Source organism: Podarcis tiliguerta, assembly GCF_965153285.1.
Source record: "Podarcis tiliguerta genome assembly, chromosome: Z".
Taxonomy (NCBI): domain Eukaryota; kingdom Metazoa; phylum Chordata; class Lepidosauria; order Squamata; family Lacertidae; genus Podarcis; species Podarcis tiliguerta.
The window spans coordinates 27,362,187-27,378,941 of NC_139553.1; the positions used below are offsets into that span (position 1 = coordinate 27,362,187).

Genomic DNA, 16,755 nt, shown 5'->3' on the forward strand with positions numbered 1-16,755 from the left:
CTCTAAGATGCTACTGGACAATTTTTTTATTTATTTCGACTGCATCAGACCAACACGGCTACCTACCTGAATCTAGAAACAAGAAGGAAATGGATAATTAGGAAAACCTGAAAGCCTTACGCAAGAGGGCCTCTTTGGTCTGGGGTTTAAAAGTCAATAAGGAGGGACACAGACAAACTTCCCTAGGGAGGGAAATCCATACGTGGAGGGAAATCCATAGGTGGAGGGAAATCCACCATGGAGAAGTCCCTGCTGTGGGTTGTCACACATCCTGTTTCAGATGATATTAGCATGTAAAGCAGATGCTCAGAGGAACTTATATTTGCATGGGTTTGTAAGGGAACAGTTGGAGCTTCAGATGATATTACTATTACTATTACTATTATTATTATTATTATTATTATCATCATCATCATCATACAACTTTTTCACCATTTGTTTGTTTGTTAGCTTGTTAGCTTCTTAATACAAAAGAAAGTAGTCTCAGAGGACTAAATTACAGAGGATAGTCCTCAGTCTGAAGGGACACCAGGTCCAGATCTGGTTCAGTACTGAGCTGGATAGACTAGTAGTATATGACTGAGGATAATGCGGTTTCCTGTGTCCCTGTGCAGAATTTAAAAGCTTGTGTGGAGACTCCATGGATTAAAAAAAAGCTCATCGCTGCAGCTTTTGCTTTCCATGAGTTTGAAAGTGAAGGAGCAGAGTCAGAGCCAGCATATCCATCTTTGCTGCCCTCTCCACCAATCCCACGTTTACTTTCCCATTATGGAATGCCTGAGGAGGGCTTTACTCCCTTACCATGCTGAAGGAATGTCCACCATTCTTAAGCTTTCAAGCCAAACACTGTCTCCACAATGGGCAGACTCATTTCAGTGGTTAGACCCATTGTCCTATAAAACTCTGTGCTGTAGAGTTGTCCCAGGTGCTATTCGTGTAACCAAAGTGCCTTGACGTGTTTTCTGTGAATAGAGTTGGCTTTTGCAAGAGAAAACCTTCCCTCCAGATACATTTTCTTTAGGAGCCCCAGCTAAATCAATTTAAATTGCTTCCCCCCAAAAGAAATTCTAGGTCTTTCCTTGTTTTGCAGAAAAAGCTGGCTTCCTTTGTGGTTACAGATGTAATTTTTCCATTGCTGGATGGTGATGATGTCAGGTGGCCAATAGGTAAGCATCTTCTTTGTATTATAACGCAGTCAGAGAGGAAACACATAGGCATCCGAAATGCTTTGTTGGAAGATCGCCTGAGGTTGCACAGGATTATCCTACATATTAGAAAACCTTTGCACCAGATTCATGTGTTGGTTTGGATTGGTTTTACTCACATATTCTTAAGTGCAAACAACATTTAGCTATGCTTGATGGGATTTAATTTTCTACTCCTAGTTGTAATGTGGTTCCACTGTAATATAAACTCTGGTGTAACAGCGTCAGCAGTTTATGGTACCCCCATGACCATGCTTGCCTGTCATTTGTCAGGGTTTGATGGCAAAGCATCCACACTGCTTGTTCGTTCTGTTAATCGTATGTTTGCACTGAAGCAGAACTGATGAGGCAAAATGCTTTTACTAATATTTAGTCTAGGATGGTGTTAACCAAGAAGAAACTTTCCTATACAGAATACATTATCTGTACTGGACTACACGTGGCTCTAATCAAATAACTTGTTTTAAAGCAATTTTCAGGGCCAGTTCTACCATTAGGCAGAGTGGGGTGATGGCCTCAGCCAGAATATGCTGTGAGGTAGTGGTGCCCCTCGGTTCTGCCCCCTGAACTTCTCTAGCCCAGGGACCAAATGCAGCTGTCAAACTCTCTTTCTCTTACTCTTGGAACCCCCCCCCCCCATGTCACACATACACACACACCCCTTAGGCTGCTTTATAATTTCATTCTTGCTTTATAATTGTAACAACTTTATTTGTTTTTATAATTGTATATTGCATCATCGTTATGGTGAAGAGTGGGTAAAAAACAACAACTTGTAAACTGTTGTGCTCCTCAGTAATACAATATACAATTTTAAAAACATATAAAACAATTACAGTTATAAAACTAGGTCTCAGTCACAGGAAGTAAAAACTTTTTAGCAAAATGCTTCCCCCAACAAGCAGGGTTCAAGGCATAGCATAGCCTCAACAAATGTCAAGCATGGAGAATCATTCTAGGTCCAAAAAACAATGCAGAAGCAAGGTCAATAGCGCAGAGTGTTCAGACAAGGTACAGCACAGCAATTGGGATGAAGGAGCCAGAGAGCTGTGTTGTTTCCAGCAACTATAAGGCTCTCGTGGGAGACCTTGTTCACCTTGGTGTCCTAGAACATACCCTAACCCCAGCTGCTGGTGGTAACCGAGTTCCAGATACTGCTTACTCATGAGCCACACACCAGCTCTGGGTTCATACACATGTTATGTTTTTGCTTTTTTTCACCTTGGCCTTTTTGGTGTGGGGATTCTCAAGGACTGAGGTGGCTCCTCCTCTGACAAGGTAAAAAGGTAAAGGACTCCTGGACAGTTAAGTCCAGTCAAAGGCGACTATGGGGTTGCAGTGCTCATCTCGTTTTCAGGCCAAGGGAGCTGGCGTTTGTCCACAGACAGCCTTCTGGGTCATGTGGCCAGCATGACTAAACCGCTTTTGGAAACACCATGACAGAACACCATGACAGAAACCAGAGCGCATGGAAACGCCATTTACCTTCCCGCTGCAGCGGTACCTATTTATCTACTTGCACTGGTGTGCTTTCGAACTGCTACATTGGCAGGAGCTGGGACAGAAAAACGGGAGCTCACTCCATCATGGGGATTCAAACCGCTGACCTTCTGATCAGCAAGCCCAAGAGGCTCAGTGGTTTAGACCACAGCGCCACCCGCATCCCTTCAGGTACCACTGCAGCGGGAAGGTAAACAGTGTTTCCGTGCACTCTAGCATTCGTTAGTGTTCTGTGTGGCAGAGTATTTTAGTCATGCTGGCCACATGACCCGGAAAGCTTTCAGGCTCCTTCAGCCTGAAAGCAGAGATGAGCGCCGCAGCCCCAAGTCAAATTTGACTGGACCATGTTTAATTATACTGCCTGTCAAACATTCATAGATCCAGGGGTCCTTTACCTCCTCTGACAGCACCAAGGGTTCTTCAGCAGGTCCTTGACCTATGGAGTGTCTGGTTCATCCTCTGATGACTCAGCACTGGGCTCCAGGCAAGAACTAGGCAGGATGTACATAAATACAACAGGGAGACTGACATAAGTTAAAGATGCTGATGAATCTATTCTTTCTATATAAAAATTGTGAGCTTATTAAGTGTGGATTCATAAGTAGTAGTCAAAATAACAACATCCAAGCACTTGGAAGTATCAGCAGGCTCAGAAAAACAAACAAAACCCTACAATGCAGGAATCTCAACTAAAGCATCCATGACAGATGGCCATCCAACCTCTGCTTAAAAACCTCCAAGGAAGGAGAGTCCACCACCTTCTGAGGGAGTTACCATCAACAACTCCTACCATCAAAAAGTTATTATTGGTGTTTAATCAAAATCTCCTTTCTTGTAACTTGAAGCCATTGGTTTGGGTATTATTCTCCTAGGCAGAAGAAAACAAGCTTCCTCCATCTTCCATGGATATTTGAAAATGGCTATCATATCTCCTCCCAGTCTCCTTTTCTCCAGGCTAAAAATACCCAGCTCGTTCATCTGTTCCTCATAAGGCTTGGTTTCCAGACCCGTGATCATATTGGTTGTCCTCCTATCTTTCCTTAGCCCCCACTTGCCCACCTCTTTACAGGGAATGGCAATCTCTGTCAGCTTCCTCCTTCTTAGTCATGGTGTTGCTCAGCAGGGAAGAAGATAGAGTTGCTTTTGCCTCTCATTCATTCTGGTCCCATATACTGTTGGTCTCCCTACCTCCCACCTTACCAGTCCCAACAAGCACCAGCCACCAATGGCTCCCACTTGTGTTACCTAATGCACTCCCTAAAAAGGGAAAGTAATACATGAAGGTCAGGCAGAAAGTCATTCATTTGCTACGTCGATTCTTTTAACACACTGAAATGAGCATAATCTTGGAGAAAAAAGAATGTTGAAATGTTCTTTTTCTTGCTGCAGATGTTTAATTATACTGCCTGTCAAACATTCATACACACCCGCTGCAGGCATTGAAGGGTGGGGAGGTTTATTGTGAGGGGGGAAATCTTAATATTTTAACTAACCCTTGAAAAGCTGCTTGGAGGTCCTTGCTAATTCCTTTCATAGATATGCTCCTTTCCTGCAAAATTATAAGTTTAGTGTCTTGCAAAGGAATATTAATAGAAATGTTTTATGTCATTTTGTGCGTTTATGGATTAAGCTTGCCGAGCAATGGTGAAACTCTGCAGTTGTCCAGGGCATGAGAATTTAATCAGGTTAAGCTGTTTCTGCCTATTTAACTTGGGAAATGTGGGAAATGGGGAGCGTGATGCATGCAGTAAGCCTTGCAATATCGCTGCCCCTGATTCATTACTCCTCTCTATTCCTTTGTTGTTTTTAGAGTCTTATGGTTCTGTGGCGGGGGGGAGGGGGGGTTGATGTTGGCAGACCTTCAGGTATTGCCACAGCTTTTTACGTGGAGAATTCAGACACACAGGAAGCTAATTTATACAGAGTTATACTGTTGGTCTATTCTGCTCAGTGTAGTCCACTCCAACTAAAAGCAGCTTGCTAGGCTTCCAGACTTACCCAGTGCTCTCTGGAGATTCTGGGGACTGAACCTTGCACCCTCTGCATGGAAAGCATGTGCTCAGTCACTGAGCTGTGGTTCATCCTTTTTAACTGGGGTGGGGAATTTGTGGTCTTCTAGACTCCATTCAACTCCCATTAGCCCCAGGCAGCATAGCCAAAGATTAGAGCTGATGGGAGCTGAAGTCCAAAAAATATATCTGATAGGCCACCCACCCCCTATTCCTCCTTGAAGCATGTAGACTATTAAAGGTAAAGGTACCCCTGCCCGTACGGTCCAGTCTTGACAGACTCTAGGGTTGTGCGCCCATCTCACTCAAAGAGGCCAAGGGCCAGCGCTGTCCGAAGACACTTCCGGGTCACGTGGCCAGCGTGACATCACTGCTCTGGCGAGCCAGAGCCGCACACGGAAACGCCGTTTACCTTCCCGCTAGTAAGCGGTCCCTATTTATCTACTTGCACCCAGGGGTGCTTTCGAACTGCTAGGTTGGCAGGCGCTGGGACCGAACAGCGGGAGCGCACCCTGCCGCGGGGATTCGAACCCCCGACCTTTCGATCGGCAAGCCCTAGGCACTGAGGCTTTAACCCACAGCGCCACCCGTGTCCCATGTAGACTATTAGTGACTGTTAAAGGGAGAGAGGGGTAGGGGGTTGAAGCATCTTTACTTTTTCTGTCCATTATTTTGCCCTGACTGGCCACTGGAATTCCTCCTGAAAACTTGCAGACTCCCTCTGTTATTCTTGCAGGTATGAGGAGTAGGGGTTATAGCTCTCCCTGCCTTTTGGAAATTGTGTTTCCATCTCAGCTATACCCAGTCACACCCAGCAGCAAAACCAGGGGACTGTAGCTGTCTAATTCCCAACTACTGAATCACAGCACTGCACCTCTAAGAAGTGATTAATTAAAATCCACCATCTTCAGTCCTGAATGGCTCATGGCACATTTGGAGATGCAAGTTTATAATCTTGCTTTTGGCAGGCTTCTATCCTTTCTATTATTCAGAGCCATTGTTCCATAAAATTAAGATTTCAGGTTAATGTTCATACATACACTTACAGCAATTTATCCTCAGTTTTTCTTAAGGTTTCTAGAGAGATACTAATACATGCTTAGTGCAAGATGTATCTTGCCTTTTGTAGAGCCCTGATGTTCATTGGGAAAGGTGAGTGATTTAAAACCATTGGTTCCTCTGTGATATAGGCAAGCATTATTATTATTATTATTATTATTATTATTATTATTATTATTATTATCATTATCATTTCATGGATTGGAAAATCATGGCCAGAGAAGTTCAGCGATTCTTTTTTCCCTTCCCTTCCTTCACCCTCAAGGTGGAGCTGGAAGTAGCTCAGTTTGTTGTTTTCCTGTGCTCAAGGTTGCATTTTCCTGTATGGTCTGCCCAGGTCTACAGAAGGGACCCTCTGGACTCTTCTACTATCTACTTGAAGTCTGGCTGGCTCCATTATGGTGCCCATCTTGTTATTTTATTTATTTATTCAGTTTATATCCTGCCCTTCTTCTCAATGGAGCCCTATGGCAATGAGGCAAGCACCAATTATAGCAGGGCTTTCACAGGCAGCTACATTGTAATCCTACCCATGTCTACTGAGATGTTAGTCCTATTGAATTCAATGGGTCTTACTCTTGTGTAAATGGGATTAGGATTGCAGCTTTAAAATACCTTTCTGTTTCGCCTGGAATTTCCTGACTGTTTCTATTGAGATTTTGTTTTGGTCTTTGGTTGTGGCTGTTGTGGTTACTAATGTTATATGACTCTCCTAAAACTAATACTAGATGCTGTTTTAACTATTTTGTTGTTGTTGATGATGGTGATGATTTTAATTGCATTCTGTATGTTGTGAATAGAAATGGGGTGGGGGACATGATTAAGTTTGCATCTAAAGGTGCAAATGCAATGCATTGTTGGTTGAATATCATTTATGAGGATGAAATTAATTATATAAAAGTGAAAGCCACACCACAGTCAATACAGAGTTCCACAACTGAAATGTAAATACTGTAACACATCTTTTTTTCTGCCTGCCTTGCCATATGCTACCATATGGATCAAAAAGGGTAGCACTTCATCAGACTAATTTATTTCGTGTGAATCATTTTCATTCTGTTCATTTTGCTTTCTAGAGACTTTGTTTTGGAGGGGCAGGGGAGAATGAACAATATTTTAAATGACCCAGCAGCTAAAATTAAACATGATCTTGATTAATTTTAGATGATTGTTTTACATTAAAATAGAAAAAAATATTTTAAAATAAAGAAGTCTCGCCTTCTTTCAAGAGGAAACTTCTGCAGATATGGGTGTGTTATCCGTCCATTGCTTTGTGATCCCAAACAGCCTCCTTGGACACTATGTTAGATCTATATTACATCCCCAAGTGTTAGATTTTTTCTTTTGTATAAGTGGTGTAGTCAAAGGATTCCTAGCATGTCTTTTTAGCTATAGATCTCCTCCCCTTATTGTGCATTCATTAATGTACCTCACGACAGGAATACATTATTCTTTAGAAAAGAGCAGGAGAGCTTTAAGGGTTGTCTTTTCAGTTAGTAGAAATTGAAATATTGTGGGTTTAGTTCAGAAAGTTGTATCTCTTATTTTAAAGTAGGTGACCTACTTCAACCACATATTGTATTTTACTTCCTCCATTCCTGTATGGATAGGCTCCCAAATTAGGAACATATAGGTGCTTGTGAAGGTGTATTGCCTGAGTATTGTCAGTTTTTCTTCTGTAAAATGGTTACAGTGGTACCTTGCAAGACGAATGCCTCGAAAGAGTTTTTCATTTTCTGAGTTGCTTCGCAAGACGGATTTCCCTATGGGCTTGCTTCGCAAGACGAAACGTCTTGCGCCTTTTTTTAAAAACCGCCAATGCATTCCTATGGGAAACCGTCAATACACATTGGTGCTTCGCAAGATGAAAAAACTCGCATAACGAAAAAACTCGCAGAACGAATTAATTTCGTCTTGCGAGGCACCACTGTACTTCGTAGTCCTCATGGCGGTTTCCAAATGGGCCCAAAACAGTTTGGGACCCCTGCTCTAAGGTGCAACATATCTTATGTTTCATTTCAGATGTTTGAGGAGTGGGTGGGTGTGCAGCTCAATAGTTTTTCTATGTGTGTTTTCTAGAAGAAAATTAATCTGGAACCAACAGAAGTACAGCCGTTTGTCACTGTACAGAAGTTTATGTCGGAGAGTTCCCTGTTCATAAATGCACTGGAAGTGAGAATGTGTTCAGTTCTGGTCCACTCCTCCCCTCTGAGAAAAGAAACACGTGCATTTGATTTTCCATGTGTGTCATGTAGGAATTAAATGGTACATCACAAATAAAGAAGCAACTGGTGCATTTCGCTTTGACTTCCCACAAGGTTCAAGATTAGAATTCAATTGCTTCATCAATATATCTTCAGACATGCTAATAACTCCTATTTGTAAGGAGCTGCTGGTTCCTATACTATGGATTTCTCCTGAGGCACAGTTTCGACGGTAGAAGAGCTTATTAGGTCAATTTACAATGGAACCTTACCTCTGAAGAATGTTTGGCTGGAGCTGATAAACTCTGTAGATATTTGAAGCTATTTTTTTCTTTCAAGGGCTGCATTCTTTTGAGGGGGGTGGTTTGATCTGTTGGGTGCCACATTTTGGTGGTGGGCAGGACCACCCTTTTCCTTCCTGAAAGTAAGTGGAATAATTTATGGCTACCTACACCATATAAATCAGTATCCACATATTCATAGATGGCACCATATACTGGTACAAATTTCTAGAATAACTTCTAGACTCTTACTGTGTGGGCAGAGTTTTTGTTTGTTTGTTTTCATCTATGGTAGTAATGACCAACTGTTTTCTAAATGTTGGACTGACATTTATAGGGAGAACTCTGATAGATGTAAAAGTGATATTGTAATGACCTCACCTCAAACTTTCTTTGTCAAATATCTGCGATGGCTATGGGTGTAATTCAGACTTGAAAGGCCTAATACATTATAGCATGGGTGGAAAACATTGCAATTAACTTGCAACTACAATTAACACTTTGGTACAAAAATATGTGTGCACTAGCAATATCAGAGAAGATTACCCACAATTTAAATGTCTCAAGTAGGTCAGAAGACCCAGAATGTGTGTGTTTTGCTATATGGGGACTTTATTTCTTATAGTTTTGGAATTGGTGTACAAAATTCACTACCTGCAGTGATGAGAGGAAGCTAGTTTTCTTGATGAACACTTTTTCCTGAATATCCTATGTACTATGTGAAACTTAGTTTTATATTCCACTACTGTAATTATTATATATATTTTTAAAAAATAAGTTTATCTATATTTTAAAAAATAGTGAGATAAAATGCTTGTATCAACCCACTCAGTATAATTCAGTGGTTCCATCTCAAGGTTTATTCTGCCTACAATTTCTTACAACTTGTTGTTTAATTCCTTGCAACAATTAACTGGCTAAAACCTTTCAAAACAAGGGATCATTAGGAGAATGTTTATGCTCCCTTTGAGAACATTTTAAGTTTCCCTTAACTAAATCTACTAGACAAATCAATTGCTTTGGCGGGGAGGGTTGAGCAACTACCATGCTTGAATGAAGAGAGTTACATTGAACATTTTTGTCTCTTCCAGGACTGTTTCGGTAAGGAGCCTCAATACATTGTTTTCACGATTTTGGCCTACTTAATCAGAGATGGAGCAAATGGATTGTAAACCCTACCAGCCACTGTCGAAAGCTAAGCATGAAATGGATCTAGCTTACACAAGCTCATCTGATGAAAGTGAGGATGGAAGAAAGGCAAGACAGTCTTATGAGTCCAGAGAAACGCTTAACGAATATGGCCAAGAACTCAGAATGAATTACAACAGCCACAGCAGAAAAAGAAAAGCTGTTGATGAACCCACTCAAGGTATTTTTTTACAAAAAACCCCCCAGTTTTTATTAAAAGGAACACTCTTAATAACTTTTTAATCATATGGTAATCACCCACTTAAATTGCTTGCTATCCCTACATCATATGGAATAGATGAAGTCATTTTCCTGTGTAGTCTTCTGTTCCATATCTTTTTTGTGTGGAGGAAGAGCTGGATTGCTGTGAGCTATCATTACAGCAATTGCCAGCAACATCTGACTTATACACTTACTCTTTTGTTTATGGTTGGGCTATGCCTTTCTTAGGACCAACCAACATGTCACAAAAAGAAAAGCTTGTTACACAAAGCAGAGCTGTAGTGGAGGTGATGGGGGAATTAAAAAATAATAATAATTGGATAGCTGTAAGACAGTGGTGCTTGGTGCACGTTTTCCCAGGGGAAAGTGGTAGGACAAGTGGAAGTGTGGGTGAGCCCTTGGTTTGGTGTGTTGTGTTAGGTAGAGGGTCAAACAAGAACACAGAGTTCTTGTTATTGTCCATTAATGAGTCTTGTCCTGCTGGCCTTAGAATGAAGGACTTTTCAGGGGTCCAAGAGTCCTTTTGTGTCAGCAAAGCAGCACTGGGCAAACTGTTGTCCTCAAAATGTTGTTGGATTCCAGCTCCCATCAGCCCTAGCCAGCATTACCACTGGAGCCCAACAACTTCCAGAGTGCCACAGGTTCCCCACTCTTGCTGTAGAGAGTGGTGGTTTATCCACCAATTGCAGCCTGCCCTTAGTTGCCAGACTTTGTGGCAGCTGCTGAGAAGATGAAAGACTGAGACAAAGTGGAAGTCTGGAAATGAGCTGCTAACAAACTACTTCTTTACATCTGTTAATAACGTTAAAACATTTTTCATTTGATAAGTGGATTTGCTACACATGCCAAGCCAACTCTAAAATTGTAAACTTTCATTGATATAAACATTTCTATACCACATGACAGTCATTTCAAAGCAGGGCGCAAAAGGGGTGTACCGAATACAAGATTGTGGAAGACCATTCTTTAATGCCTACTGAAATTTTAAGAAGTCTTTACCAAGTGTTGCTGGGGTAGGCCTGGGGAAGTGGTCTGATGTCAGTCAGGAGAGAGTTCCATAGAATTGGGTCTTTGATACTGAAACTACTTCCAGGAAGTTAGTTCCAGGAAACTAACAAAAAACACATGAATGAAACTTCTGCAACCAGATTGGAATGCCAAAACATCTATGAGCATGTAACTTTTGGTGCATGGTCTTGGAAAAAAAGGGTGTGGGGAAGGGGCTGTCTATATCAATCCATCTCACTTTGTTAGTCTGCTTTCAGGCAGGAGGGGTGGGAAGGATATAGGAACTCCTCTTACTTCATGAAGCTGGGAAGTGAGGAGAGTGCTGTTGTCCTTCTTGTGGGAATTCCATGGGTATCTCCGGTTGGTAACAGAGGAGTGGACCAGATGGGGCACTGGCTTGATCCAGCAGGCATTTCTTTTGATCTAAAGAAGTGGAGCTACAGAAGTGAGAAGCTCTCTGTATTTATTGCTCCTCAAATGTCACATCCAGGAAAAGGTATGAGGAGAAAACTTGAAAGCAGGACACATAAAAAAATAAGCCTCCTCTACTCCATCTGTTCTCTTCTCACCACCGAATCAAAGTATGTGTTTGCCAATACGAAAGACTTTGTATGCATGTAGATATATAGATACAGATACATAGATACACACAGATACATACATAAATCTGCAGTCCTCCAAGCATTTAATATTTGTATGCTTGTGGTATGTTTTTCTTCACTAAAACAAATTGCTTCAGGAATTTTGTCTTTTTCTTGGATAAGATTTTTTCATCTATTGTTTTCAAAAAGAAACTTTTTGAAACACTCTCCTTTAGGGAGGATTGTTGTTGTTGTTTTCTTTTGCTTGGCTCACTTTTACCTTCCTTGCTTGTCAGAAGCCTAAAAAATAAAATAAAAAATCAATGCCAAATACAGAATCGATCTATGGGGAGGACGTTATTTAAGTTAACATTCTGCATGAGTGTTGCAGAAAATCAAATGCTGGAGCATTCATTTCATGATAGATTGTAGCTCTGAAGGAAGTTGTACTAGAGAGCTATCAGTGTCGAACAAGCCAGAATTGAGTGGAAAAAGATAGAAAAGGAGAGAGAATTGTAAATATTTGGGTAAGAATGTACCAAGGTGTAAGCTGTAATCCTTACCCCAGTTACTTGGGAGTAAGCCCCATGGCAGGACTTAGTTCTGAGTAGATATGGTTAGGATTAACCAGATATGGTTAAGTCCAGAAAGCACAGTGAGCAAATGAAGTCTTGTAACCCTTCTTAGAAGGCTGCAGGCCATTTTGTGTTGCATTAAGCTTTTCAGAAGTCTGAATAAACATCTGCAGAGATTCAGTCCTGAATTTCTCCAGCCTATCTTGGTTCCAAGGATCAGAAAATAAATATATTTGTATATGAACTGAATCTCCCAAAATCTGTTCTGTGCTATTGGGAATAACAAAATATTTAAGATAAGAAGCTATGTTTTAAAGTGAGGGGCATTTGGCGAAGCAAAGCTTACCTAACACAGACAGATTTGAAAGGAGAGTGATTCCTTTAAAAAAAAAAAAAGTGTGTGTATCCATTTGCCTCGGAGGCTGAATTTTCATGCCTATTTTTGCCACGGTATTTTTGGCCACGGTGTGCATGTCTGATTTTCTCAATTGCTTCTGAATGCATCCCAATATTTTTGAAATATTTTCACAGTTTTAACACTAATGAAAGCTAAAGTCCTGCAGGGTGTGCTGAATGAAAATCTGAGGTGACATTATGTTCAGAAGTATCATATTCATTGCATGAATATGAAAGGTAAAAGCTAAGCTTCAGGGTCTGTTAGCCTGGGGCCTGGCAGTCTACTTGACAGGCTGCAACCGAGAGTCATATGAGCCACAGAGCAAAAATATGTGGACATGTATGGGCTGAAGATCAGGCACTGAATCCTATAAACAAGAACCAGAGGCAGAGATATCGTCAAAACAAGCTAGGTTGGGCAGATGAGAACCAAAGACAGGGACATAGACCAAGAAAGGCTAGAGGCCAGATGCAAGATAGCCTGTGCTGTATCTCCATCTGAAAAGTATTTCACTGGATCATGGTTGGTGCAAAAGGGGGCATGTGCAGTAGGTGGCAGGTTAAAAGGACGCCTGACCATTAGGTCCAGTCATGACTGACTCTGGGGTTGCGGCGCTCATCTCGCTTTATTGGCCAAGGGAGCCGGTGTACAGCTTCCGGGTCAGGGGGCCAGCATGACTAAGCCGCTTCTGGCGAACCAGAGCAGCGCAGGGAAATGCTGTTTACCTTCCCGCCAGAGTACCTATTTATCTACTTGCACTTTGACGTGCTTTCGAACTGCTAGGTTGGCAGGAGCAGGGACTAAGCAATGGGAACTCACTCCGTGGTGGGGATTCAAACCGCCAACCTTCTGATCAGCAAGTCCTAGGGTCTGTGGTTTAACCCACAGCTCCACCTGTGTCCCTAGGTGGCAGGTTTAGGGGGTGGCAAAACAGCATCCTGTGTAGGTCAGAGAAAAGAAAGAAGTGTCACTGCCATAGCACACACTCACTGACTACATTCCAGCCAGGTCCCACTTATTAGCAGAGGTGGGTGAACAGCCACCCACCTATTCTAATAAGATGAATCTGGCTGGAACACGTAAGGAGTCACCAAGCCTGTGCTTTGGCTGCTGTGCACCTCTCTTTTCTCTTTGGGCCAGCAGGAATATAAAGGAACCAGGCCTTGATGACCACATGGTGTGGCTGGCTACAGCCCCCACACACCTTACAGGTAGAGGTGAGTGACTATAGAAAGGCTGGTCTGCTTGGCCACCCCAGGAAGAGGAAGGTGAGGAGGTGCAAAAGAGGCCCCACTGCCACCACAAGTGAGCAGGAAAGAAGGAGCACAGCAGGCAGGTGAACTGGCAACGTAAGCGCTAGCCTGGAGCAGGGGTCTCGTGAGAGCTGCTAGGACCAGGACTTATGTAAATTGTCCCTTGTTTTTCAATGCCTGTCCCAAAGGGAAGCAGGCTGACCACTCCTTGGTCAGCCCTTCCTTCTGTTGCTACTATGGCCACAACTGAGACAAGTCAACCTGCACATGCTTCCTTCTCTCAACCGTGGTGGTGATAGGAGGCAGCAGTGCAGGCTTTTGCCCTCTACAGGAAAATGTATAGATCCAGCACTGGTCCTCATTGAAGAACACATTTGGGGACAAGAATTATATAGACACTCATAATCCTCTATTTTGGTTCCTCTTGTCTTGTGGCCTTGGGCTGAAATAAAGAGCTGTTCTAGATCTGCCCACCTACTTGAGTCGCACTCTCCTACAGCCAGAGATCTGGGCCAATAATTCCCCAGTCTGAGAACTATGCAGGGGGAAAGGTGCCTGGGCTCTGACTCCCTGGTTCAAGACTTACAGGGTCATTCAGGATGATAGACTTGCATTTTGGACCTTTGGCTATCAATGCCCAGATGAATCTGTCATGATTTTTCAGTTTCTGTTAAGTCTTTGTCTTTGTTGAGAAGCTACTCCCTTGAGAATAAAGAAGATGCTGTTTCTAACACACATCTCTATATATTATTTGGTTGTGAAAGGGTCTCAGTATTAATAGGTACCATCTCCTGCCCTCTCCCTAGCTTCAATCATGTACACAGAATACATGTCTTGAACTAGGGGAACGTATTCATTTCAAGATGTGATGTCTCCAACCCTCCAATTGAAACCTTGCTTTCAGGTGCACAATCAGATAAAAAAACAAGACCTCTTGGTTCTAGAAGTGGATAGAGAAGATGTGGCAGGATGGCTCAAATCACTGCAAGGCCCCCTAATCTAATGCACACACAGTTTGAGGGTTAACTAGTATAGACTGAATTATATCTAATGACACTTTCCAATTGGATGCTGTAGTGGATTTCATTTTTGTAAGCTGGTTGTGTTGGAGGGGAGCAAAGAAGAAATGGGACTTGGTAAAACTGTAAGCAAATTACAAATTTACTTGGCACGTTCTTTTACTGGAAATTATTTACTGGAATTATTTCCCTGTAACAATGCAAAATAAACTTTACAGATCTGGGTTATGAAAGAAATGAAGGTTAAAATGGAATTGCAAACCTTTATTTTCAAGATCATAATATAGAACCTAATCAAATAAAACGGAGAGACTTGATTGTGATCTTGTTTTCCCAATGAAACTCTAATTTGACTAATTTATGAACTGATACATTGATCTAGCATTAATGAATGAATTAGTAGCTGAATAAATTGGGGTAGGCTATAGTATATAATGAATTCTGATAGCATTATCAATTAATTATATACTAGTAGCATGCTATCTTGATGAAATTAATTTTATAATCTGTCTTTTTGTATTAAAGGATTAATGAATGGGTGAATTATTGAGTTACTGGACTTATTAATTGACATATTATAACAAAAGAATAACACATTAGTGTGCATTTAATGAATTACTAAATTGAACAGTGATTAAGTGGCAATATGTTAAAACAACTTGGGCCATGCAATTCAGTAATCAAGCTAATGAATTACAATGTTTGGGGGAGTAACTGTAATTAAAAAGGAGGTCAATTTGTTCAGAGAGAGGGAGAGCATAGATACAGGGCCAACGTATGAGAGGGGAAATGTGTATACTTCATTAGGGTTGTGGAGGGCCCAACTCAACTAATTTTCTAGAAAATGTGTCACTGTTAATTCATCTAGAACCCTCAGCCGCTTTAGAAACCATTGACCATGGTATCCTTTTGGAGCGTCTGTCCAGGTTAGGGGTGAGTGGCACCACTTTGTGGTGGTTCCAGTCTTACTTGGATGGTTGTTTCAAAAGGGTGGTGCTTGTGAGTGTTATTCAGTTCCATGGAGCCTTCAATGTGGAGTTCCTCAGGGTTCAGTTTTATCCCCTGTGTTGTTTAACATCTACATGAAACCACTGAGTGGGGTCATCGGGAATTTTGGAGTACGTTGTCAGCAATATGCTGATGACACACAGCTCTACTTCTCCTTTACATCTGCAGGGGAGGTAGCAGATGTGCTGGAATGTTGTCTTGCCTTGGTAATGGACAGGATGAGAGCCAACACACTGAAGCTCAATCCAGATAAGATTGAGGCACTGATATGGGATGGTTCCCTAGACTGGATGGTTAGAAGGTTGCCTGCTCTTGATGGTAGGTACCTAGCTTAGGGATACTTCTGGATCCTTTGTGTTGCATTGCTGTCGCTTGAGGCTCAGGTTGCCTCAGTGGCGCAGAGTGCCTTCCATTGCCTTCAGCTGGTGGCCTGGCTGCACTCAATAATAGTCTAGCTTCTGTTGTCTATGTTCTAGTAACCTCTAGCTTAGATCACTGAAACATGTTATACATGCGGTTGCCTCTGAAGGCAGGTTAGAAACTTCAGCTAGTGCCAAATTCAGCAGCCAGGTTGTTCACTGAGGCAAGATTGTTTGAGCACATTATACCGATCCTGGTCTGACAGCACTGGCTGCTAATTAGTTTCCGAGCCCAGTTCAAAGTGCTAGTTTTGACCTCTAAAGCCTTAAATGGCTCAGGACCACAATACCTCAAGAAATGCCTCTTTCTATGTTAACCTACCCAGACCCTGTGATCATCGTTGTAGCCCTTTTTCATATGCCTCCTCTCTGAGAAGTCTGGAGGATGGCAATAGGCCTTTTCTTCTGTGGCTCCCCATTTGTGGAATGCTCTCCCCTGGGAGGGTCACCTGACACCTTCATTATACATCTTTAGATGCCAGGAGAGAATGTTCCTCTTCTGCCGAGCTGATTAACATCCTACATCCTTTTAAACATGTTTGTGGAAGAGGGCTAATTTGTTTTGTTCTTGTTTTTATTATGCTTTTTATGCTATTATCTTTTTATGCTGCCCGGAAGAAGGGCAGTATACAAATTTAACAAATAATCAGATACTTAACCAAAACGCAGGATGCAAGCTCATTTCCACCATATAAAGCATTGAGGCTACATGTAGATCATGATTGAAGGTGGTTATACAGATGTGTTTTCCTGCAAATGGATATTTATATGGGTTTCTAGATTTTCTGATGTTTCATAAAGCCAATCAGAAGCAATGGCAGAGCATA

The 16,755-nt window shown here is 41.9% G+C and overlaps 1 protein-coding gene across 13 annotated transcripts in view; it reads left to right on the top strand.

Moving 5' to 3' along the window:
* TENM1 (teneurin transmembrane protein 1) overlaps positions 1 to 16,755 on the top strand; it is a 372,670-nt gene that overhangs the window by 78,573 nt on the left and 277,342 nt on the right. For 12 of the 13 annotated variants that reach the window (XM_083423250.1, XM_083423251.1, XM_083423261.1 and 9 more), the window contains exon 2: positions 9,350 to 9,627. In XM_083423250.1, the coding sequence (XP_083279376.1) occupies positions 9,411 to 9,627 (217 nt within the window). In that variant the 5' untranslated portion in view covers positions 9,350 to 9,410. Of the gene's footprint in view, positions 1 to 5,844; positions 5,867 to 9,349; positions 9,628 to 16,755 lie in introns of those variants that run through there. The other variant, XM_083423257.1, reaches the window with a different exon arrangement.